The sequence below is a fragment of the Pithys albifrons genome, chromosome 22 (assembly GCF_047495875.1).
Source record: "Pithys albifrons albifrons isolate INPA30051 chromosome 22, PitAlb_v1, whole genome shotgun sequence".
Taxonomy (NCBI): domain Eukaryota; kingdom Metazoa; phylum Chordata; class Aves; order Passeriformes; family Thamnophilidae; genus Pithys; species Pithys albifrons.
In genome coordinates, this window is record NC_092479.1 from 4,162,468 (window position 1) to 4,185,536 (window position 23,069).

The window sequence follows — 23,069 nt, forward strand, 5'->3', positions numbered from 1 at the left end:
CACCCAATCCCCAAGGTTGGAAAAGACCTCTGAGGTCACACAGTCCAGCCTTGGACCCAACACCACCTTGTCACCCAGCCCATGGCACTCAGTGCCACCTCCAGTGTCTCCTTAAACCCCTCCAGGGATGGCGACTCTACCAGCTCATGGGCAGACCATTCCAGTGGCCAGACACTCCTGGAAAGAACTTCTCCTTGGTATGGATCAGAGATAGTGTGGGCAGCAGGATCAGGAGGTGATTCTGCCCCTGGACTGGGCACTGGTGAGGCCACATCTCGAGTGCTGTGCCAGTTCAGGAGGGACATTGAGGGGCTGGAGCAGGTCCAGGGAAGGGCAATGAGGTGGGAGAAGGGTCTGGAGCACAATTCCTGGGAGGAGCAGCTGAGGGAGCTGGGGGGGCTCAGCGGGACCTTCTCACTGCCCACAACGCCCTGACAGGAGGGCAGAGCCAGGTGGGGGTCGGGCTCTGCTCCAGGGAACCAGCAGGAGGACAAAGAGGGCACCATCTTGAGCTGGTTTAGGTTGGACATTGGGAAGAAGTTCTTCCCAGGAAGAGTGACTGGCCATTGGAAGGGGCTGCCCAGGGAGGTGGTGGAGTCACCAACCCTGGAGGGGTTTAGGGAGACACTGGACATGACACTGAGTGCCATAGGCTGGGTGACAGGTGGTGTTGGGTCCAAGGTTGGACTGGATGATCTCAGAGGTCCTTCCCAACCTGACTGATTTTGTGATTCCAAAATTCCCTCCTACCGAGGCCACGAAGAGGTCCCCAATCTTCTCGGCCGAGTCCCACTCGGCCACGCGGGAGGAGAGGGCGATCTGGAACATGGAGTGGCACTGCAGGATCTCCTTCAGCCGGAAAAACACCACCTGGCACTTCCTGGCACTCAGCACCTTCGGCTCCATCTCCAGCAGAGGGTTCCTGTAATCCTGAGGGAGAACTGGAGGTGGAATCCCTGGAGCTGGGAGACACCTCCACCAAGGCAGCCAAAGAGAGGATCTGGCCTGGTTCTGGGGAGACATCTCTACCAAGGCAGCCAAAAAGGGGGAACTGGAGCATCAGAATCCCTGGATCTGGGGAGACACCTCCACCAAAAGGGGTCCCACCTGCAGGATGCGCTTCAGGGAGTCCACGTAGCTCCTCTCGCTCTGCACGATGGAGCCCAGGATGTGCCTCCGCACCACCTGCGGGCACAGGAGCAGCTGGAGCCATCCCAATCCCAGATCCTGGGAGAGGAGCCCATCCCAATCCCAAATCCTGGGAGGGGAGCAGCTGGAGCCCACCCCAATCCCAAATCCTGGAGGGGAGCAGCTGGAGCTCACCCCAATCCCAAATCCCAGGAGAGGGGTGCTCAGTCATGGATCCCAAATCCTGGGATAGAGGCTCAGTCATGATCCCAATCCCCAATATAGAGGCTCAGCCATGGTCCCAATCCCCAAATCCCAGGATGATGGGCTCAGCCATTATCCCAAACCCCAAATCCTGGGATGGGGGCTCAGATCCCAAATCTTGGTATAGGGGGTTCAGCCATAATCCCAACCCACAAATCCCGGGATGGGGGGCTCAGCGATGCTCCTCCTGGCCCTCAAATCCCAGGATGTGGGGCTCAGCAATGATCCCAAAACCCAAATCCTGGAATGGGGAGCTCAGCCATCATCCCAAATCCCAAATCCTGGAATGAGGGGCTCAGCCATGATCCCAAATCCCGGTATGGGGGCTCAGCCACAATCCCAACCCCCAAATCCTGGTATGGGGGGGCTCAGTGATGTTCCTCCTGGCCTCCAAATCCCAGGATGGGGAAGTGCAGGCCCAGGCTGGGGCAGAAGTGCTGACACAGCAGTGCCACTTTGTGCTGCCTCGCCCTGTCTTGGCTGCACCGTCACAGGACCAGGGGGAGCAGAGTGCCCCCTGTGCCCCCCTGTGCCCCCCAAACCCCAACCCACACCCAGCCCCACCTGCTGAGGGCTCAGCCCCTCGGGCATGGGGCCCAGCTCCGGCGGGGGGTGCTTCATGTCGGACACGGTGACCTCCAGGAATCCTGTGTCCTCCTCCTCCGAGTCTCCTGCCAGGAACAGAACCCCAAAAAAATGCCAAACTCCCACAATTTTGGGATTTTTGGGTTCTGGAGTTCCATCAGCTGCTTGGGTTTGGAGCCGAATCCCAGTTTCCATCACCTACTTGGGTTTGGAGCTGAATCCCAGTGTCCACCCTGAGGAGTCAGGTTGGGAGCAGGGAGGGAGCAAAGACATCCCCATTCCCCAAATCCCCCTTCTCCTCCCTCCAGAAGTGGGAAGAGTGCAGAAAACAGGAAATAAGAAGCCACAAGCAAGAGGAAAACAGGGAAGAGGAAGACACAGGGATCCCTCACCCCCAAGGCTTTTTGGGGTCTGGAGTTCCATCAGCTCCTTAGACTTGGACCTGAGTCCCAGTTTCCATCAGTTCCCTGGGTTTGGAGCTGAATCCCAGTTTCCATCAGCTCCCTGGGTTTGGAGCTGAATCCCAGTTTCCATCAGCTCCCTGGGTTTGGAGCTGAATCCCAGTGTCCCCCAGGATGAGACAGGCTGGGAGCAGGGAGGGGGCAAGGAGACCCCCATTCCCAAAATCCCATCCTGGCTGGGGGAAGAGCCCCCTTCTCCTCCTTCCAGGGGTGGGTGGAGTGCAGAAAACAGGGAATAAGAAGCCACAAGCAGAGGAAAACAGGGAAGGGGAAGGCACAGGGATCCCTCACCCGAGGCTGAAGCTGCTGAGGAGGAGGAGCGTGAGCGAGCCAGGGATGCATCCCGAGGGAAGCAGGGCCGGCTCTTCCACATGGCCCCTCCGGGCACCACGGGTCCATCCCGGGAGTTAAAAATAGCCGGGAATGGGGAAGGACCCGCCGGGCCGGGAGGGAGGGGCGGGGCAGCCACGGGACCTTTTCCTTCCCTAATTTCAGCCGGGACAAATTGTCCTGCAGCTCCACCTTCTGCCCATTCCTGATATTCCCATGGATGGGGATCCCTCCAGCTCCACCTTCTGCCCATTCCTGATGTTTCCATGGGAAGGGGATCCCTCCAGCTCCACCTTCTGCCCATTCCTGATGTTCCCATGGGGATGGGAATCCCTCCAGCTCCTTCTTCTCCCCATCCCCACCATGCCAGGGATCCTCCCAGTGGATGGGGATCCCTCCAGCTCCCACAGCTCCAGGGATGCTCCCAGTGGACAGGGATCCCTTCAGCTCCACTTTTCCAGGGATGCTCCCAGTGGAAGGGGATCCCTCCAGCTCCCACAGCTCCAGGGATGCTCCCAGTGGAAGGGGATCCCTCCAGTTCCCATAACTCCATGTTCCAGGGATGCTCCCAGTGAAAGGGGATCCCTCCATCTCCCCCAGCTCCAGGGATGCTCCCAGAGGAGAGGGATCCCTCCAGCTCTCACAGCTCCACTTTGCCAGGGATGTTCCCATTGGATGAGAATCCCTCCACCTCCCACAGCTCCACGTGCCAGGGATGCTCCCAGTGGACAGGGAGCTCTCCAGCTCCACCTTCTGCCCATTCCTGCTCTGCCAGGGATCCTCCCAGTGGACGGGGATCCCTCCATCTCTCCCAGCTCTAAGGATGCTCCCAGTGGACAGGGATCCCTCCATCTCCCCCAGCTCCAGGGATGCTCCCAGTCCATGGGGATCCCTCCAGCTCCCCCAGCTCCAGGGATGCTCCCAGTCCATGGGGATCCCTCCAGCTCCCCCAGAAGCATTAAGCCACACTGGGGCCATGCAGCCAGGCCAGGACACACACGTGGGATCCCTCGGGAAGCTCCGGCCGGAGCACCCCCCGGGATCCTCGTACCTCCCCCGCGCCGCTCCGGGCACACCCGCGAGCTCCGGCGGGAGGGCAGCGCCTTGGGCACCTCCTTTGGCACCTCCTGGGCCCTCCTCCTGCTCTCCCCATTCCCTGTGACAGCAGGAGAGTCAGGAAAAGCCTCCCCCAGAGCTCAGCATTCCAGGGAAAATCCTGCTCCGTGCCCAGGGAGCTCCCAGAGGGATGTGTGTGCTCAGAGCGAGGGGGGAACCAGTGAAATAAAAGCTTAAAATGCAGGGAATAAACTAGAAATAGAGGGAATGTTGGAAGGGATGAAGATTCCTAGGGATTATTTTTAAAAATACTCTGAAATAAAGAGGTTTGGGGCAGTGGAAAGGGAAGGGAGGGGTTGGTGTTCTCTCTCACCTGGCGCTTCTTTCCGGTGCAGGAAGGTCACCTTCCTCATCACCGCGATCTTGGTCTTCTCCAGACCATCCTTGGTGCCACTTTTGGCCGCTTTCATCAGCTGGGTCATCTGGGAAGGGGCACAGAGGGATAGGGAGGCTCAAAGTGGCCCCGAGATCACCTTCTGGATCCTTCCCTGGGGTCCAGAGGGACCACCCCGAGGGCATCATGCCTGTTGTGCCCATGCAGCAGGAACAGCAGCATATCCAAGGAATTGGGATGCTCCATGCCCTCTTCCCAATCCAGAGGGATGCCCAAGCAAAGCAGGATGAGGCCAAGCAGAGCAGAGGGAGGGAGGAGAGGCAGGAGAGCTCCAGCTCCTCCTTGTGCCAGGCTCTGATGTGTGGGAGAACAAAGGGTGGGAAGTGATGGCCTTTCACACCTCAAATCGCAGCACTTTAGCCCAAAATTCCCATGGGAGTCGCCTTTCCAGCCAGGAAATCCCTGGATGGTTTTGGGAGCTGGGATGGTTTGTAGTTTTCTCCCCAAAAACCTCCTTTTTCCCCACCCCATTTCCACCAAAAACCTTCTCAGATCCAAACATCCCGTGGGAAACCCAAAGCTGTCGGAATGTCCCTTAAAAACAGGGAACATCCCAAACTCCAGCGGGTTGGGAAGCTGCAGGACAGGGAGCTGCAAGACAGATGGACATGAGAGACAGCTTGGAGGGGCTTCACTTCATTCCTTTCTTTTTTTGGGGAGGGATGAAATGGGATGAATTCAGCCTGGAGAAATTCCATGAGGGTTTCTCTTTTTTTGGGGAGGGATGAAATGGGATGAATTCAGCCTGGAGAAATGCCATGAAGTTTGTTTTTTTGCTTCCCCCTGGGAATTCTGGGGGAGAAGGGACAAGGGAGGGAGAAGGGACAGTACCTTCCAATCGTACTTCTGCTTCAGCTCCTGCATGTCCTTCCCCCCAACTCTTAAAGCCAGGATGTCCCTCTTAGTCCTGGTGTATCTCTCCTTTAGTCTATTCAGGTCTGGAGAAAGCTGAGCTCAAGCAAACCAGGCAGCAGCAGCAGCAGCAGAAGGAGGAGGAGGAAGAGGAGGAGGAGGAGGCAGAGAAGAGATCCAGGTAAGCAGCAAAAACCATGAAAAAAGAGGAGAAATCATCCCAAAGCAGCAGCACCATTCCAAAGATCCTGGTTTGGTTTGAGCAGGGAAGGGAGCAAGAGCAGGGAGAAGCAGCAGCCAAGCTCCAGCAGGGCCAAAATGCACATGGAAAAGGGGGAAAATGAAAATAGGGAAGGAAGAAAAACAGAAAGAAATGAACCCCTGTCCCAGTTCAGCAGGTGTGACCAGTTGATCCCTGTGTGGGGGTGACCAAAGCTGGGGATTCTCCCCCCTCCATTCATTGCCCACCAACTGTTCCCAATGGCCCATTGGCAGCAGCTGCCCAGGGCACAGCTGAGCCCTCAGGCTGGGAGCTGGCTGGGAAAGAAGCCTGGCAGAGGAGCTGGGAGAACTGCCCTGCAGGGAGTCCTTGGCACCTCCACACCCACCTGAGGGCTCAGCTCTGCTCAGGGGCCAGCAACGATTCCAAACTCCCCCCTGACTGCCAGAGTCAGATCCCCCAGGGTGGAACTCCCTGCTCTGGGGGAGGCACTGGGGGCTCCCACCTGGGCCTGAGGGGATAGAATCTTGGGGGTTGGGGACTTGGGGACCACTCAATGGATGCAGAGGAGGAGCAGAACCTGGACAGGAGGAGCCCCCCACTCTCCACCAGACTGTGCCATCATCTGCACCAACAGGTTTGTCCCTTCCTTTTCCTTTGGACTCGGCGTAACCACGTGGGGCTCAGCACAGGGGCCACCAAACCCCCCTGTGTTTGTGCCCCAGGGCGTGGGTTACACTGCTGGGTTTGGGGGTTAAACCCAATTTCTCTTTGTGTCATTTCATTTATTGTAATATTGTTATTAAATTGTAACTCTGACTTATGGTCTCTTTTGTGTTGGGCTCATTTCTCCTGCTGGTTTTACCTTCAAACCACTCAACCCCCCACCAAGTTTGGGGCATCCTTGGCATCACCACCTGTGGGCTTCATGCTGCACTGCCTTTGGACAGGCAAACCAGGGGAAAAGGAGGATAATGGGAATGAAGGGCAGTTCCAGGGGGTACCTTGGGCTGGAAGGATGCTCGGTGTTTGGTGGGCTCGGCCTCGCGCTTGGATTCCTCGGCGGAGTCCTCGCTGTAGCTCTCGAACTCGCTGGAGCTCCAGCCCAGATCCTCGCTGATCCTGGAGCCCTCTCCCCTCTGCACCTCCTCATAGATCAGGCTCTGCTCCCTCCCTGCTCCTGCCAAGGCAAATCCAGCTTTTTTTCCATCCAGGAAGGTGAATTCCTCTCTCTTTGGGATCCACAGGAGTCACCCCCAAAATCTTTCCCAATCCCAGCGGTTTTCCCACCATTATCCCTCCTCCACATCCTCTTTCAGGATGGGCTTCTCCTTCCCTTAGTTTATCCAGCTGGTAAATGGGCTTCTAGTCCTTGGAAAAGGGAGAGGGAAGGTCCATCCCTACCATCCTGAAGGACATCCAGGTTTTCACAGGGAACGTCATCGTAGATCACGTCGTCCTCCACCTCCGGGAAGGAGAAGCGCTCGCCTTTGGGGGACAAACCCCCCCCAGGGACCTGGATCAGCATCCAAGGGCTGAGCCAGGCTGGAAAAATCCTTCCCAAGCCCTGGCAAGGGGGGTTTTGTGCCAGAGTTTGGACCCACCTCGGCAGATGCTCTCCCTCTTCCAGGTCTGGGGGCGACTGGGGGGGGCTCCTCCGGCCTCCCCATTGCTCATCCTCGTCGGGAGCCTGTGGGGAAGGGGGTCAGGAAGCAAATCCCTTGGGATTGGTGGCAAATCCCTCAGGATTGGGTGCAAATCCCCCAGGGTTGGGGGCAAATCCCCCAGGGTTGGGTGTAAAAATCCCGCCAAAATCCCCTAGAATCCCACTAATGCCTCCACAGATCCCCAGGGCTCCAGGTGCACCTCAAAATCCTGGGAATTCCTGCTCTTGGAATGGGGAGAAGCCAAGAAAACAAGCACAGCTCCAGGCTGGGACATCAAATGGGGGGACAGACCCCAAAGACCCTTCAAGGGACATAAAATCCCACCAAAATTCCCCAGGATCCCATTAATGTCCCCAGAGATCCCCAGGGCTGCAGGTGCACCTCAAAAGCCTGGGAATTCCTGTCCTTGGAATGGGGAGAACTGAGGGAAACTGAGGCACAGCTTCAGGCTGGGACAGGAAAGGGAGGGACAGACCCCAAAACTCCTTCAATCCCCCAGAAATCCCCCAAATCCGCCCAAAATCCCATGGAAATGTCACTTACCCTTCCTGGGTCTCCGGCACCGGCCCCTCTGTGGGGGAAAGCGAAGGAAAAGTGTTGGCACCCGAAGGGGACTCGGTGGGGACAACGTGGGGACATCGGGGACAATGTGGGGACATTGGGGACACCGGGGACAATGTGGGGACACCGGGGACAATGTGGGGACATTGGGGACACCGGGGACAATGTGGGGACACCGGGGACAATGTGGGGACACCGGGGACAAAGTGGGGACACCGGGGACAAAGTGGGGACAAAGTGGGGACACTATGGGGACATTGGGGACAACGTAGGGACACCGTGGGGACATGGGGGACAGCGTGGAGACATGGGGGACATGGAGACAAATGTGGGGACACCGGGCCTCGCGCTCTCACCGCCCCCGGAGCTCGTCGTGCGCCGCCGGCGCGGCGGGGCCTGCAGGACAACGTTCCCACCGGGATCGGCCGTGGAATCCTCCTCTTCCTCCTCCTCTTCCTCCTCACTGTCCTCGAAGGCAAAGGCTTCGCCCACGGCCTCACCCCCTGCGGGCACCGGGCTGGGGGGCTCAGGGGGCACCGTGGCACCTGACAGGGGGGGACACGGCACTGGGGACACCGGAGGGGACACGGCACAGGGGGGACATGGCACTGGGGACACTGGGAGAGGACATGGCACTGGGGGGACATGGCACTGGGGACACTGGGAGAGGACATGGCACTGGGGGGACATGGCACTGGGGACACTGGGAGAGGACATGGCACTGGGGACATGGCACTGGGGACACTGGGAGAGGACATGGCACTGGGGACATGGCACTGGGGACACTGGGAGAGGACATGGCACTGAGGACACCAGAGGGGACACCAGAGGGGGGGACACGGCACGGGGTGGGGGGGGGGGGGGGACATGACACGGGGTGGGGGGACACCATAAGGGACGTGGCACTGGGGACACCAGGAGGGGACAGGGAGGGAGGGGATGGGGGGACAAGGGGGACTCCCAGATCCAACAGCCCTGAGTGTTCTCACAATCCCAAGAGGCTCCAGTTGGGATGCTCAGGATGAACCCCCCTTTCTGCCCAAGGATGGGAGTTCCCTTCCCCAAAAAACAAGGATAGGGAAGAAATGGAGAAGGGGATGGAGAAGGGGATGGAGGGAAAAGCATCACCCCCCAAAAAGACTCCCAGATCCAACAGCCCTGAGTTTCTTCACCATTCCAAGAGGCTCCAGTTGGGATATTCAGGATGAACCCCCCCTTCCTTCCCCAGGACAGGGATCCCCTTCCCAAATTCCCAGCTCCAGAGGGTTGACAGTACCTACTGCAGGGTGTGGGGGCAGCTCAGACGAAGCCATTTCCAGTGGGATCCGGATGTTCCTCCCAGGCCCTTCCCCGAGTTTTCCCTGCAGGAGAGAAGGAAAAACGGATCCAAAAGGTGGCTCAGCCCCTCAGCTCCATCCCTGGGACATTCCAGGTGGGATAAATCCAGCTCCAGCTGCTGCAGAGCCTCCCAGGGAAGCTGGAGATCACCCCCCCAGGGCTTGGGCTGCGTGGAAAATCGATCCCAGGGATGGCAATTCCGGAACTTTGGAAGGTCTCGGAGGGCGGGAAGCGCCGGAGATCCTCCTTGGGATCGATGGTTCTCCTGCTCCTGTAACTGGAGATATCCTGGAAGGTCACCAGGAAGGTCACCAAGAAGGACACAGAAGGGACCTCCATCCTCAAGGATTGGGAAATATTCCAGCTGGGAAAAAATGGGGCTAAATCCTGGGAATTTGGTGCTGCTGGAAGAGGCATTCCAAAGGGTCACCACCCTCCTCCTCAGGGATTGTTTGTCCCACTTTTTTCCTGGGAAATGGGGGATAAAAGGGATGGAGATCCCAAATAAAAGGATTTAGGATGGATTTATCCAGGATTGGGTGGTTCCCTCTGGATCAAAATTCCCTGGAGATGCAGCACGGGGGGGGGGGGGGGGGGGCTGCCCCAGCTGGGACTAAGAGAGGAAAATACATAAAATATATTTTATATATATTTATGTATATACCTTTATTTATATAAATACACACACACATAGATTTAAATATAAAAAAATCTATAAAATTATATTGATAATAATAATTATAAATGCAAAGCTGCACCTGCCCCAGGTGGGACAAAGAGAGAGAAGAAAACACATAAAATTATACTAAAATACAATTATAATAATGATATTAATTGTATTAATGACATTAATGATAATCAATATAGATGCAGAGCTGCACCTGCCCCAGGTGGGACAAAGAGAGGGAAATATATTTAAAAAAAATAAATATATATAAAATTATATTAATGATAATCAGTATAAATGCAGAGCTGCACCTGCCCCAGGTGGGACAAAGAGAGGGAAATATATTAAAAAATATATAAATATATATAAAATATATATAAAATTATATTAATAACTATAAACCCAGAGCTGCACCTGCCCCAGGTTTGGGTTTTCAAAGAGCTCCAGAGACACAGAGAGATAAAAAATAGATAAAATAATACTAAAATATAATGATAATAATGATGACAATTATAATAATTATGATAATGATAATAATTACAATATTAATGATACTTTATATAAATCCCACAGGTCTGGGTTTTCAAAGAGCTCCAGGACAACAGAGAGAGAAGAAAGATAAAATAATACTAAAATACCAGGATCTCCATCCCACTGGGAAATCAAGGAATGATCCCAAATCCAGGATCCCTTCCCAGGGCTCTCCATCCCACCCAAAAAATCAGGGAATGATCCCAAATCCAGGATCCCTTCCCAGGGCTCTCCATCCCACCCAGAATTCAGGGAATGACCCCAAATCCAGGATCCCTTCCCAGGGCTCTCCAGCCCACCCAGAAATCAGGGAATGATCCCAAATCCAAGATCTCCTTCCCAGGGCTCTCCATCCCACCCAGAATTCAGGGAATGATCCCAAATCCAGGATCCCTTCCCAGGGCTCTCCATCCCACCCAGAATTCAGGGAATGATCCCAAATCCAAGATCTCCTTCCCAGGGCTCTCCATCCCACCCAGAATTCAGGGAATGATCCCAAATCCAGGATCCCTTCTCAGGCCTCTCCATCCCCTCCAATGATTTGGGAAACCACCATGACATTCCCACAGGATTTGCCCTGGGAATGTTCTCCTTCCACATCCCACAGGTTAAATAAACCTGGAATTATTTATATGGGATGGGAGGAATTAAATTGGGTTTTCTCTCCCAAGGTTTTCCTCCCTTTCCAGATGAATTCCCACATTCCAAGTGGGATTTTCCACCCTCACCTTGAGAAAAAATTGGATTAATTCCAGTGTTTTCCAGTTTGTGGGATGGGAGGAGTCCCTGAAGCAGGAAAACTGGGAGCTTTTTTCCCCTGGATCCCAATTTTTTAAAATAATAAGAAAAATATAATTTGAAAGGAAAAGTTGGGAGGTGAAATTTTAAAAAGGAAATGAAATGGGAAAAAAAATTAAAAGTTAAAATGGAATGAAAGAATTAAATGGAAATAAGTTGGGAAGTAAAAATTTAATTGGGAAATGAAAATAAGATGGAAAATAAAATTGAGGTTGGGAAATAAAAATTAGACTGAAAAATAAATAGGCTGGAAACTAAAATTAGATTGGGAAGGAAAATTTAGGTTGGAAAATGAAATTGGGAAATAAAATTTAAATTGGGAAACAAAATTTAAATTGGGAAACAAAATTAGGCTGGAAAATAAATTTGCATAGAAAATAAATTTGCATTGAAAACTAAATTTAAAATTAAAATTCTCTGCACAAAAATAACCTGAAGGAAAATGAACAATAAAAAAATTGTTTCCAGTGGAAAATCACCACCTTATTTTGCCAAAAAAATCACCTTATTTTGCCCAAAAATCACTTTATTTCACCCAATAATTTTTATTTCCTTCCTGATTTCCCAACTCTCTCCAAACCCCCACAAACCATCGGGAATTTTCCCTTCCAAAGGTGTTTCCCGGATATTTTTCCAGGTATTTTGTGGGAAAAACCTGCTCTTTGCTGTTTGTTTTTTCAACTAAAACACCAAGAATTAAAAAATAAATCAAAGTGCTGCAAAAAATGGGATAAAAACATTCCAGCCCCTTCCCAGTGCTGCAAAAATCAGGATAAAATATTCCAGCCCCTTTTCCTTCTATTTCTAAAATCATCCCCACCAAAAAAAGGGAATTTTATCAGGATAATAAAAGGAATGGGGAGGGAAATATTCCAGAACTTTTCCCTCTCCATTCCTGGGTGGTTTTCCTTATATTTCTATAATCATTCCTCCCAAAATAGGGAATTTTATGGGGATAATAAAAGCAAAGATGGGAAGCAAAAGGTGCAGGATTATGGGATAACCTTTGGATATCCAGATATTTATTTCCCTATGGATATCCATACCCTTCCCTGTGGACATCCATAAATTTCTTTATGGATCTCCATACATTTATTTCCCTATGGATATCTATACATTTTCCTATGGATACCCATACACTTCCCAGTGGATCTCCATACATTTCTTTCCCTGTGGATAGTTATACCTTCCCCTAAGGATATCCCTACACTTCCCTATGGATATCCCTACACTTCCCTAAGGATATCCCTACACTTCCCTAAGGATATCCCTACACTTCCCTATGGATATCCCTACACTTCCCTATGGATATCCCTACACTTCCCTATGGATATCCCTACACTTCCCTATGGATATCCCTACACTTCCCTATGGATATCCCTACACTTCCCTATGGATATCCCTACACTTCCCTATGGATATCCCTACACTTCCCTATGGATATCCCTACACTTCCCTAAGGACATCCATACACTTCCCTATGAATCTCCATATGGATATCCATACCTTTCCCTATGGATATCTACACATTCTCCTATGGATATCCATACACTTCCCGATGGAACTCCATACCTTTATTTCCCTATGGATATTTATATATTTCCCTATGGATCTCCATCCCTTCCCCCATGGCTATCCCTGGATTCTTCCCTGGCTATTCGGATTTAGGGGCGGAGAAGGAGAAGGAAAGCCGGGAATTTGCTGACCTGGGAAGGCCGCGGCTCCCCCGCCTTTGTCTCCACATCCGCGCGGGGCTGGAATTCCCGGGAAAAGCGGCCGCGGCTCCCGCGGGATCGGTGCCAGGGCCCTCAGGGCGATGCCCGGCGTGGGGGGCACCGGGGGGGCACCCCCGGCATTCCCGAATCCCGGTGCGGGCCCCGCTGGAGCCGCCGCTGGAGCGGGGAATGCCGGGAATGGGAGCGGCAGCTCCGCCCCTTTTCCAGCGGAATCCCCGCCCCTTTTCCAGGGGCTCCTCCTCCGTCTTTTCCCGGGAATGGAGCGGCAGCTCCGCCCCATCCAGCGAAAGCTCCGCCCCTTTTCCGTCGCCATCCCCGCCCCTTTTCCAGCGGAATCCCCGCCCCATCCAGCAACAGCTCCGCCCCTTTTCCATGGCAATCCCCGCCCCACCCCTTTTCCATCGCCGTCCCCGCCCCTTTTCCAACGGCTCCTCCCCCGCTCGTTCCCGGGAATGGAGCGGCAGCTCCGCCCCTTTTCCAGCGGCTCCTCCTCCTCGGCTTCCCGGGAATGGAGCGGCGTTCCCGAATCCCGGAGGGAAATAGCCAGGGATAATAGCGGAAAAATATCCAGAGATAGAGAAAATTATCCCAGGGATAGGGAAAAGTATCCAGGGAGAGCGGAAAATAGCCAGGGATAATTGGGGAAAATATCCAGGGAGAGGGAAAAATATCCAGGGGGAGGGAAATATATCCAGGGGGAGGGAAATATATCCAGGGGGAGGGAAATATATCCAGGGGGAGGGAAATATATCCAGGGGGAGGGAAATATATCCAGGGGGAGCGGAAAATTATCCAGGGGGAGCGGAAAATTATCCAGGGGGAGCGGAAAATTATCCAGGGGGAGCGGAAAATTATCCAGGGATAACAGGGGGAAATATCCAGGGAGAGGGGAAGATAACCAAGGAGGGGGAAAAATATCCAGGGATAATAGGGGAAATATCCAGGAATAATAGGGGAAAACATCCAGGAATAATAGGGGAAAACATCCAGGAATAATAGGGGAAAACATCCAGGAATAATAGGGGAAAACATCCAGGAATAATAGGGGAAAACATCCAGGAATAATAGGGGAAAACATCCAGGAATAATAGGGGAAAACATCCAGGAATAATAGGGGAAAACATCTAGGAAGAGGGAAAAATAGCCAAGGAGAGGGAAAAATATCCAGGGATAACAGGGGGAAATATCCAGGGAGAGGGGAAGATAACCAAGGAGGGGGGAAAATGTCCAGGGATAATAGGGGGAAATGTCCAGGGATAATAGGGGGAAATGTCCAGGGATAGTGGGGGAAATGTCCAGGGATAATAGGGAAAATTACCCAGGAATAATAGGGGAAAATATCCAGGGAGAGGGGAAAATATCCAGGGATATTAGGGGGGAATGTCCAGGGATAACAGGGGAAAATAGCCAGGGATAGAGCACAATATCCAGGGAGAGGGAAAATATCCAGGGAGAGGGCAGAATATCCAGGCCAAGCTGATTTTCCCGGGATATTCACCCTCCCAAACACAGCTCCATGTTCCCATTCCAAGTTATTCCCACCCTCAGCACCTTTTCATCCTAAAAATCCCCCCAAAATACAAAATATTCCTGGAAAAAAAGAGGATTTAGAGCAGCAGGAAGAGCCTTCCCATGGATTTAATTCCATCGATATCCTTGATATAAAATCCACAATTTTTACCTCTTCATCCGTGTTTTTCCGAGGAATTTTCGGCCGGCTCAGGGCTGGAAAACGCCTTTAGCAAACAAATTCCGGTTTGTTGGGATTTTTTGGGCTCCAAACCTGCCCAACCTGCCCGGCAGAGAGAAAGAAATATTTAAATATATAAATATGGAAATATATAAATATATAAATGTACAAATTTCTCCAGGTGACTCCAGGGAAAAGCCACTCCCCCCTTTTCCCGGGATAATGGGCTGGGCCGGGAAAAGCTCCTTGGGCAGGGATTGGGATGAGGATTCTCCCAATGTTTGGGAGGGGGAGGCGATTCCCGAGGGGTTTTGGGGAAGCAGCAAAAGGGTCTTTGTGGTAATTGGGAATTCAAGGGAATTTTCTAGGAATTCAAGGGAATTAAAGTGATTTTTCTGGGAATTAAGGGATTTTTAATTTTTTTTTTTCCTGGGAATTAAAGTGATTTTTCTGTTTGGTTTTTTTTTGTTGTTTTTTTTTTTTTCCCTGAGAATTCAAGTGAATTTTTCTGGGAATTAAAGTGAATTTTAGGGCTTTTTTTTTTTTTAATGGGAATTACAGTGAAATTTTCTGGTTTTTTTCCTGGAAATTAAAGTGAAAATTTCTGGGTTTTTTCCCCTGGGATTTCAAGTGACATTTTCTCCATTTGTTCTGGGAATTAAAGTGATTTTTCTGTTTTATTTTTCCCTGAGAATTCAAATGAACTTTTCTGGGAATTAAAGTGAATTGGGGAAGGAAAGGGGGGGGGGGGGGGGGATGTTTAATGGAAATTCCAGCCCTTCCCAGTGGTGCATCCCAGGAACTGCAGTCCATTCCAAAAATTCTGCCTTTTCCCAGGAATTCCAACCCTTCCCAGAGTCCCATCCCAGCAATTCCAGCCCTTCTTGGTGGTGCATCCTAGGAATTCCAGCCTTTCCCAGGAATTCCAGCCCTTACGGGTGGTGCATCCCAGGAATTCCAGCTCTTCCCAGGAATTTTAGCCCTTCTTGGGAATTCCAGCTCTTCCCAGGAATACCAGCCCATCCTGGGAATTTTAGCCCTTCCTGGCGGCGCATCCCAGGAATTCAAGCCCGTGCCATCAATTCCAGCCCTTCCCAGAGCTCCATCCCAGGAATTCCAGCCCTTCCTGGAGGCCCATCATGGCAATTCCAGCCCTTCCCAGCAGCTCTTCCCAGGAATTCCAGACCTTGCCGGCACTTCCAGCGGTTCCCGGTGCCCCGATCCCGAAGCCTCACCGTGGGAACGCCGGGCGGGCGCGGTTGGCACTGCGGGCACCGCGCTGGGCACGGCGGGCACTGACTCACCCCGGGCGGGCCCTGCCCTGACAGGGGGTAGCGAAGGGGAAAACTTAATTAATGAAAGGGAAAAGTTAATTAATGAAGACGAAATTGAGTTTGGGCATTGATTGTTTCCCATTGGGATCGGGGGTTGGGATCAAGTGCCCCCAAAAAATCGCCTTGGAATTTTTTTCTGCAAATATCTGAGGGATTAGGATGGGGTTTATTGATAGAAAAATAATTAATTAATGGAAAATTAATTAATGAATCTCTCACCTTGGGATTGGGTGTTGGGACACAACCAGGGGAAGAAGTGCCCTCAAAAAATGGCCTTGGAACTTTTTTCCCACAATATCTGAGGGAATGGGATGGGGTTTATTGATAGGAAAATAATTAATTAACAGAAAAATAATTAATCAACTCCTGTCTTCACCACCAGCCAAAGGTACCCCAAAAAACACCTTGTACTGTTTTTTCCTCCACATGTTCAAGGGTTTAGGGTGGTTTATATTAATTGGAAAAATAATTCATTAATTGAAAACTAATTAATTATTCAACCTCTCCCCCTGGGATCAGCTCCTGTCCTCAGAACCAGCCAAAAGCCCCCCCCAAAACCACCTTGTATTTTCCGGTACATTTCCCAGTCTTTGGGGTGGCTTATATTGATATATAACTAATTAATTGATAGATAATGAGGTTTAATCATTAATTATCAACCTAGGATGAGCTCCCGTGCCACAAAACCCAACAAAAAGCCCCTCAAAAAACCACCTTGGAGTCTTTTTTTCCCCCCATATATCAAAGGGGTTTAGGTGGGTTTTATTAAGATAAAATTAATGAAGTAATAGAAAAATAATTAATTAATCAATCTCTCCCCCGGGATCAACTCCTGTCCTCACAACCAGCCAAAAGATCCCCCAAAACTCACCTGGGAAGCTTTTTATTCCCCACATATCCAAGGGATTATGGTGGGTTTTATTGATATACAAATTAATTCATTAGTAGATAATTAGGTTTAATTTTTAATTATACCCCTGTATTGGGTCTTGTGCCACAAAGAGTGGTCGAAAATCAGCCAAAGGTCCCCCAAAAAATGACCTTGGAACCTTTTTTCCCACATATCCAACGGTTTATGATGGTTTATATTAATTAGAAAATTAATTAATTAATGGAAAATTAATTATTTATCAAAACCTGTTCCCCTGAGATTGGGACGCCACGTGCAGGTCCGGGAAAGTGCCATTTTTCAGCCCAGAATTCCGGACGGACGAAGATTCCTGCCAGGGAAAAGGTGCCAGGACAGAAAGCCATTGTTCGTGTTCTAGTGTTAATGGGGCCCCACCATTTTCATTTCAGAGCCAAAGGCTGCCACCTTTTCCCTGGGCACAAAGCTCGACGGCGCGTGCCACGTGCAGGTCCGGGAAATTGCCGTTTTTCAGCCCAGAATTCCAGACGGACGAAGATTCCTGCCAGGGAAAAGGTGCCAGGATAGAAAGGGATTGCTGCTTTTCTAGTGTCAGTTGGGCCGCACCATCGACACTCGAGAGCCCGGGGCTGCCACCTTTTACCCTGGCGCAACGTTCAATCATTTGTGGCGAGGACAGGCCCGGGAAATTGCCGTTTTTCAGCCCAGAATTCCAGACGGACGAAGATTCCTGCCAGGGAAAAGGCGCCAGGACACAAAGGGATTGCTGCTTTTCTAGTGTCAGTCGGGCCGCACCATCGGCACCTGAGAGCCCGGGGCTGCCACCTTCTACCTGGGCACAAACCTCAATCATTGGTGGCACGGGCAGGCCTGGGAAATTGCCATTGTCCAGCCCAGAACTGCGGACGGACGTAGATTCCTGCCAGGGAAAAGGCGCCAGGACACAAAGGGATTGCTGCTTTTCTTCTGTCAGTCGGGCGGCATCATCGGCACCTGAGAGCCCAAGGCTGCCACCTTTTTTCTTGGTGCAAAGCTCAATCATTCTTGGCACGGGCGGGTCTGGGAAATTGCCATTTTTCAGCCCAGAATTCAAGATTCTTTGCGCCAAGAGGAAAGGTGGCAGCCTTGGGCTCTCAGGGACCAACGACGTGCCTGTTCTCCCGCAGCTGCACTTGGCAGTGTCTTCGGCTCGCTCAGTGCCTGGGCAGCAATGGGGTAATCAGAGCACGCTATAGAAATTCAGCATGGCCCTGGTATGTGGTGGACACTGCAGACAACTGGAGCTGTGCCTGTATCTTGCTAAGTAGTCATTAAAACTGTGGTTTATAAATTGTCTCTGTACCTTGTCTAAATTGACTTTGGAAATACTGCTCCAGTTCCCTGTGTTTGCCACAGGGGAAATGAGAATCCACCGTGTCCCTGGGGCTAATTACTTTCTTCAAAACCCAGCATTGGTCTGTGTTTCTGACTCACCTCAACATTCAGTTTTCTGCTGAGATTGTATCTACATCGCATTACAGGATGAGTTGCAATAGCACTTGATGTTAATTGCAGTGCACAGACTGCTCCCTTCTCTCCTTTATAACAGTTATCAAGAAAAACCAGAAAGTCCACTTCTGCTGGTTTTAATTTACCCTCTTCCATCTTTCCATCCTTCCATCCAGATCGCCTGTCAGACAGGCGAGGCAGGGGCTGTCATCCTCTTTCTGCCTGAAAATACCTAACAAGGTAGGGACCAGCGGGATGTCCACATACCATCCCAAACAATCAGTTACCTTATGGAGACAGACAGATGTTGGGATGCATTACAGCCACTCAGTGTGAACAATAGGTGCTGTATTACTGCTGGATGGCCCCAAAGCCAGGCAGCCTTTTTTGCCTCTTGCATCTACTGAAGGCAGAGAAAAGGGCAGAGATTAAATAACCGAAAAAGGACAGCCCCAGGCTGCTCTCAAAGCTTGGCAGTCTCTTCCAGGGCCTCTGTTTGCCAAAAATACCAAACAACCCTCAAAAGCATCAGAGTACAGAGCACAGAAACAAGCAGGGGCTGTGTATTCTGACCTGACACACGTGTAGGGCTCAGAAAATTCTCCTGTGGAAACTAAGTTTGAGAACATTTGCTGGATAATGAGTACAATTTACCTTTTCCCGAGGCATGATCATATCAAAGGACAATGGGCTTCAGCATCTTTATTTTGTTTCCCTCCTAAATGTCCATCTCTGACAGTGGCATTCCAGCACTCACCATGTACCAGATAAATGTTTGTTTCTGACAAGTCACTAGCTAGTCTGTCATTTCCCACTCCCAACAGGATTTCAGGTGAAATCAGTGCTCTTCTGATTTCTTACCCTTTAGTTAAGGCTCTTCCCCTGTTTGGCAAACCATTGTTTTCTACCCTTTCCCCATCTGTCCAACTTGAAACATGATGTTTCCAGCCTGGAGTTGCTCTGAGCTTTGCCTGCATTGTCTTAGGAGAAGAGGAAAAAAAAAGAGGGGGGAGAAAGGAGAGGAACAGAACATTCTGTGAAATAAACATTTGCTAATGCTCTTGAGCAAGAGAAATAGAACAGGTAGCAAGGAGTAATCCAGATTAACTATCTGCTACAGCAAATAGGCAAAGGTATGCAAGTGTTCCCTGTACACTGTTCAGGTGGCATTTCTGCCTTGAGCCTGATACACTGATATATTCATTGATCTCTCCAAAAAAAGCCGTGACCTTTGTATACAAAATTGGAGGTCAGACCTCAAAGTCAGCTCATTAATCTGCTCTCTGAGAGAATAAAACCAGACCTGCTCTTGGTTTGACTTCTCTACTTTTGTTTTCCTCTCCCATGAGGAATAAGTGATTTCTGCAGGTACAGAGTTACTCAGTTTCTCAGTAATATTATCATCTCTTTGAGCATAAGACCAGCAGAGTCTGCTGAGAATCCATGGGTTTGGTTATACATGAAAGTTTAATGCAACTTCTAGGTCAGTTTTATTTCAGAAGATTAAACATGTAGGAATCAGTAAATGAGTAATTGGTTTCTCTCTTCTGAGACTGAGCCACACCAAGAGATTCCCCAGGAAGGGATCTGATCTCAGCCCTGGAATACCTTAACCAGCAGGGAGTATTTTTCCTTCTAGGCCTGGAATAGATGACAATGACACTGGAGCCTGAGTCTAGCTCTGGGGTCCACAACTGAAAGATAGCATTGCAAAAACCAGGGTGGAGAATGACAGAAATTATTTAAGAGCTGGAAAATACCTGCAATAATCGAATTCAAGAGTTCTATTGGTTGAATTCCTGCGTAGGACACAGAGCAGGGGCTTCTAAAGCTTCTAAGGACTGAAAAATAAGGCTAAACAAATTCAAATTACATGTGAAATGTTTTTCAGAGTTAGAAAAGATCAACTGTTGCAATAAGCTTCTGTGGGAAGCAGTAGACATGCCCACTTCTGTGGAATCCTGCATTAGTCAAACAGAAGAGAGAACATGGGTGGAAGATGCTTGTGGTCTATGACAGCTCAGGCCATGAGACTTACGGTCCTTTGCAGCCGTAAGGACAAGAACTTATCTCAACAATCTCTTCTCAAAGACAGTAGGGACAGAGCTAGATTCACTCCAAGTCAATACACCAGCTCTCAAAAAGTCTAAAAAATCTTCTTCTGAAGTGTTATGGACAGAGAGAAGGACTGTCCCAATGTGGTTTTAGCATCACTGATTTTGTAGCTGGGCAGTTAATGCCTCCCTGACATCCGATCCCGTCAGATGTCGGAAGCTCAGCAGGGTCAGCCCCGGATTAGTACTTGGATGGGAGACCTCCTGGGCAATGCCGGGTGCTGTAGGTTCTAGTCCTGAGGACTTCCCTGGCACTGTCCAAGCTCGCTCGGCCGTGGCAGATGAACCTCAGGACTGAAACGGTGGGGCCAGTTCTGTGCACGCTGAGCCTCACCTGAAATCCACTGTGCAGGCTGGAAGGGCACCCACGTGGGGACAGCCCTGCCCAAATCTTCATCGGCGAAGTTTGGCCATACAGATACATACAGATACAGATTTTGTAGCTAAAACAGCAACCTGTGTAATAGTAGCTCTAAACAGGAAGAGGGAGCTAGAACTCCAGTGTGCTTTTATCACACTTATCACTCCTAGAACTCCCAAGCTGGACAGTTGGCACAGACAAATGTCACATCTTGGAAACAGATGGATCTTAGATTGCCTCTACTTGTGAGACCAAATGGATCTTAAGCCAGACAATCATCATTGTTATTCCTCACCAAAATGGAATTTGCTTCCTTTTGCAATTCCATATAGACCCACCAGCACCTGGACACTGTTTAGCTTTGCTCACTCCTTCATGGATACTTACAGGTGAAACACATCCAACTGGACAGGGGTTTTAATGTATTTGTTAGCTCAGCCACTGCTACAAACTCCTGACAGGAGATTTCCCAGAAAGGAGTTGGGAAGGGAGGTTCTATTAAATGGACTGTCCACAATCAGCTTTATCCTCAGAAACCCCAACTGTCACCTCCTTCTCTGGTCAGTTGATAGAAGCCATGAACTAAAGTCAGAGCAGCTGCTCACCTCTTAGTTTTGCAAAGTGTACACCTGTGTAACAACACACATATTACATAATAGTAACTCAGAAATTGAAAGGAATCACATTGCCAAATCCTATGGGGATGAGAATTTTTTATTTCCATCACCTGATAATTTGATTGCTCAATTAACTCCACCTGAATATCTTGGCTGTGGAAAAGGAATGTTCCCTTGCAGGTCATGGTAAATCAGGTGACAGGAGGCAAATAAGCAATGCAAAGGTAAATTATTCCCCTACAGCAAACCAAGTCCATCATCCAGTTGTATTTTCTCTCCTGACCTGCTCCTTGCACTAGTGTTTTAGGGACAGAATAAGCACCAGACAAATAAAATTCTGGTCAAAAGGCAGTATCATAGGAGGCTTCCCCTACAAGTCTAAATCCCCAAACTTTCTTAGGCAATTTAAGCCTAGCTTGGACATCTCTTTTTGCATTTCTGAATTCCGTAATATGACTAATTTAGGTAACAGTGTAATCTCCTCACTGATGAGGACTTTGAAACATCTACTGCATCACTTTGGCCACACCAACCCCTCCAGTGCTCCAGAGTGGCTGGAGAGCAGCCAGGCAGGAAGGGACCTGGGGGGACTGAGGGACAGGAAGCTCAACAGGAGCCACCAGTGTGCCCAGGTGGCCAAGAAGGCCAATGGGATCCTGGACTGGATCAAGAATAGCGTGGCCAGCAAGCCCAGGGCAGTGACCCTTCCCCTGGACTCTGCCTTGGGGAGGCCACACCTTGAGTGTTGTGTTCAGTTCTGGGCCCCTCAGGTCAGGAAAGAGATTGAGGGGCTGGAGCGGGGCCAGAGAAGAGCAACGAGGGTGGAGAAGGGACTGGAGCACAAGCCCTGTGGGGAGAGGCTGAGGGAGCTGGGGGTGCTCAGCCTGGAGAAGAGGAGGCTCAGAGGTGACCTCAGCACTGTCTGGAACTGCCTGAAGGGAAGTTCTGGCCAGGTGGGGGTTGGTCTCTTCTCCCAGGCACTCAGCAACAGAACAAGGGGGCACGATGGGCTCAAGCTCTGCCAGGGGAAATTGAAGTTGGAGATCAGGAGGAAATTCTTTGCAGAGAGAGTGCTCAGGGATTGGAATGGGCTGCCCAGAGAGGGGGTGGATTCCCCATCCCTGGAGGTTTTTAACCTGAGCTTGGCCGTGGCACTGAGTGCCATGATCTGGTAAAGGGACTGGAGTTGGACCAAGGGTTGGACTTGATGATCTTGGAGGTCTTTTCCAACCCAATTGATTCTATGATTCTGTGATTCTATGATTCTGTATCAGATTATTGCCTTCCTTTAGCCAAGAGGCAAGTGGAAATGAAGCCGTAAAACTGGCAGTTGCTGATCATCCTGGAGCAGAGTGGGACTGACTACAGGCCTGTGGATGTAATTCTTGTGTATCACCAGACCATGGCTGAGGGTTTTGGTTCCAATGAAAATGACTGGATGGCTTGTTGGGAGGTACAACTTGATGGACCTTGTAACTAATCTTTTAGGCTTAATGAGAAAGTAATTACTTCTGCTGCAGAAGCACTGCACTGCAGGCACCTGCATCCCAAGAAACTACTTCTATCATGGCTTTCAAAGAAATCAAATAACATGGACTTAACAGAGAAATCTGTAATTGTAATGGCTTGGCTACTGCATAGGATGGACCCGGCTCTGAATAAATACATTTGGCAAACAATTCCATTCTAAACAGCTCTTACCCTGCACTGTACATTGCAGTGCCTACTTCTGCCCCCCAGACATTCAGCACTACTGATCCAATCCCCAGGCAGGAACTCTGCCCCACTCATCTCTTCCTCTGGGTGGGTACTGACACTTGCTCTCTTTCCCTCACAGCTTCAAAGTGACTTAAAGCACTTTCTGAATTGTAGCTTTCCCAGACTCCTGTTGTTGGATTATATTGACCCCAGACTACACTGCAAGAAAAAGCACCTAAATGGAGAGATAC

General features: G+C 50.4%; 1 protein-coding gene across 4 annotated transcripts in view; it reads right to left on the reverse strand.

Annotated features, from left to right (window-relative positions):
- ARHGEF10L (Rho guanine nucleotide exchange factor 10 like) overlaps positions 1-16,434 on the reverse strand; it is a 31,288-nt gene extending 14,854 nt beyond the window's left edge. Inside the window, exons 1-13 of one of the 4 annotated variants that reach the window (XM_071575530.1) lie at positions 15,892-16,434; positions 15,525-15,659; positions 14,330-14,440; positions 8,855-8,939; positions 7,935-8,123; positions 7,561-7,588; positions 6,955-7,040; positions 6,755-6,838; positions 6,355-6,530; positions 4,198-4,306; positions 1,957-2,063; positions 1,108-1,185; positions 751-930 (exon numbers count right to left, since the gene is read on the reverse strand). In XM_071575530.1, coding sequence (XP_071431631.1) covers positions 751-930; positions 1,108-1,185; positions 1,957-2,063; positions 4,198-4,306; positions 6,355-6,530; positions 6,755-6,838; positions 6,955-7,040; positions 7,561-7,588; positions 7,935-8,123; positions 8,855-8,891 — 1,074 coding nt within the window. In that variant the 5' untranslated portion in view covers positions 8,892-8,939; positions 14,330-14,440; positions 15,525-15,659; positions 15,892-16,434. Of the gene's footprint in view, positions 1-750; positions 931-1,107; positions 1,186-1,956; positions 2,064-2,729; positions 2,867-3,819; positions 3,925-4,197; positions 4,307-5,109; positions 5,227-6,354; positions 6,531-6,754; positions 6,839-6,954; positions 7,041-7,560; positions 7,589-7,934; positions 8,124-8,854; positions 8,940-12,618; positions 12,841-14,329; positions 14,441-15,524; positions 15,660-15,891 lie in introns of those variants that run through there. The other 3 variants (XM_071575532.1, XM_071575529.1, XM_071575531.1) reach the window with 3 other exon arrangements.
- Positions 16,435-23,069: the final 6,635 nt, after the last annotated feature.